Source organism: Penaeus japonicus, unplaced genomic scaffold, assembly GCF_977035675.1.
Source record: "Penaeus japonicus unplaced genomic scaffold, GWHDUDI00000001_assembly GWHDUDI00000020, whole genome shotgun sequence".
NCBI lineage: Eukaryota > Metazoa > Arthropoda > Malacostraca > Decapoda > Penaeidae > Penaeus > Penaeus japonicus.
This window is the reverse complement of record NW_028234422.1, coordinates 20,721,891-20,724,390: the sequence shown is the minus strand read 5'-3', so window position 1 is coordinate 20,724,390 and position 2,500 is coordinate 20,721,891. Positions and strand designations below refer to the sequence as shown.

Here is a 2,500-nt window from a genome sequence, read left to right as displayed (position 1 = left end):
ATCTAACTTCCGTGTAAAGATTCTTTGGACTTGTTCTATCAACATTATATCTTTTATAAGATTTGGGCTCCATACTTGGCACTGGTATTCTAATCTTGTGGTCACTAATGTTTTCCATAGTGGTAAAAGGTGTTCTGGGTCTCTTGTGTTAAAAGTCCTCATTACCCATCCACTCATAACTTTTCCTTTGTTGACAATCTGCTGTATATGGTGACTGAAACTCATGTCATTACTCATATAGAGTCCTAGATCTTTTACTACTTTTTTCTCCTCAATCTTCACATCTTCGACAAAATATGATCTTGCTCTTAAATTTCCAATTGGACTATATCTTATGATTTCAAATTTATCTGCATTGAATTTCATATTATTGTCATATGCCCACTTACAGATGGTATGTAGATCCGCGTTAAGTTTGTTTTCATTATCTTGTATATCTAAGGGTGTACTTATTCTTGTATCATCTGCAAATGATGTTACTCTTGAGTGTTTCACACCATTATCAATGTCACCAATCATAATAAGGAATAACAAGGGCCCAAGAACGGACCCTTGTGGCACCCCACTCATAATAATCGTTTCATTTGAGTAAAGCCCATTAATTTGTACTTTTTGTTTACGATTTATGAGGAAGTTGTAAATCCATCTTCCAACTTTCCCGCCGATTCCAAGGTCTTTAATCTTATGTAGCAGGATGCCGTGATCTACTTTGTCAAAAGCTTTTGCAAAGTCTAGATATATTACGTCAACTTCTCTATTTTCAGTTAGGTCCCTTAGTATGTGTTCGAAGTGTGTCAGGATCTGTGATAAACAAGATCTACCACTTCTGAATCCATGTTGCCCGGGGTTTATCTTGTTTTCTTTTTCTAAAAACTGAACAATTTTTTTTCCTCACTACCCTTTCAAATATTTTTATTATATGAGATGTTAGTGCTACTGGTCTATAATTTTTGGCTTGACCTTTGTTTACGCCTTTATATATTGGAATTATAGTACCCTCTTTCAGTAAGCTGGGGATAGTCCCCATGTCCAAAGATTTCCTCCACAAAGTTACCAGTGGCTTTGCTATGGTTTCTTTGCAGTTTTTTAAAAAGATTGCTGGGATTTCATCTGGCCCAGCTGCTGAGTTTGTTGGTATTTCACTTACTGCTTCAAGAATATCTTTTTCATTGAATATGAAGTCAGTGAGACATTCATCTTCGTTACTAATAATACTAAAATGTTGCTGTGGGTCTGATATTAATTTTTCTATTCTTGGGACACTATAGACTTCTTCATATTGCAATTTGAGTAATTCAGCCATTTCCTTTGAATCAGTTACCAATGCACCATTATTCTCAAGAGGCCCAATTTCTGTTCTCCTCTTTAACCTGTTGTTTGCATATATATATATATATATATATATATATATATATATGTATATATATATATATATCTATATAAATATGTATTTATATTTATATATATATATATATATCATATACATACCACATCTTACAATAAATTACATATCAAAAATAAAAGTCGTAAGTATCATTTGAATGCAAACAAGACATACTGGTATAACATCTGACATATATCGGTTGAAATAACTAACCTGAAGTGTGAAGATGAGCTTATTTGTTTTTTTGCACCACTGATGAATTGCAGCTGTCCAAAATGTCACACGAGCATTTCGTGCTACAGTATCATGCAATTTGGGCATGGGACCAAGCAGCACTCTCATCCTTTCCTCATTGTTCCATTCAGGTGGCAGGTATGTTCGACTGTCCTCCATTCCTTAAAAAATAATCCTGTTTATACAATGGCTTTAATTCAAGTGAATTCGAAATTATTCAGCTCCTACTACTTATAAAATACATTGGTTCTGCTAATTTCACACCACACACTACTCACATACAGTTATACACTAATATAGACATTTGTATTTGTAGCTATTTTTATAATAAACACCTTATTTAGCATTTCTACTGATGTTTTGCCTTTTTCAAATTGTCTTGTTACAACAAGAACTGCACATTTTCATTGAATTTTTTTTTTTCTTATTTTTTAAATTGAATCTACACTGTTCTCAGAAAATAAATTTCTTTACTACAATGTATTGATATATTGGATATATAAAGGATAATCATTACATTAATTTATGCAGTTTATATAGACAACACAACTTGACATTGTATAACTGAGCTGTTGGCTATGGTAATATAGCAGATTTACTTTTTCACCAAAACATGCATGTAGTCTCATTTTCTTCCTCTTCACACTGTCCAAGGGGGAAAGCCTGTGCTTTTGGGAAATCTGATATACATTTTTTTATACCTTCATCTTTCTGTAATTAGTACAAAAAACAACTGAAATTAAAAATAAAAAGGGTTCGCTCCTTTGTTAACAAGTTTACAGATAATACAATAACTGATGGACCAATTTTCTTAAAAATCAGGATTTTAGGTTGCCAAGAATAAAAGGACAAACAACTGAATTGTTACCTTCATAAAAATGG

The 2,500-nt window shown here is 32.6% G+C and overlaps 1 protein-coding gene across 1 annotated transcript in view; it reads right to left on the bottom strand.

Moving 5' to 3' along the window:
• LOC122267041 (charged multivesicular body protein 7) overlaps window positions 1–2,500 on the bottom strand; it is a 39,863-nt gene that overhangs the window by 36,101 nt on the left and 1,262 nt on the right. Inside the window, exon 2 of the mRNA XM_086547847.1 lies at window positions 1,598–1,779. Coding sequence (XP_086403973.1) covers window positions 1,598–1,777 — 180 coding nt within the window. The 5' untranslated portion in view covers window positions 1,778–1,779. The remainder of the gene's footprint in view (window positions 1–1,597; window positions 1,780–2,500) is intronic.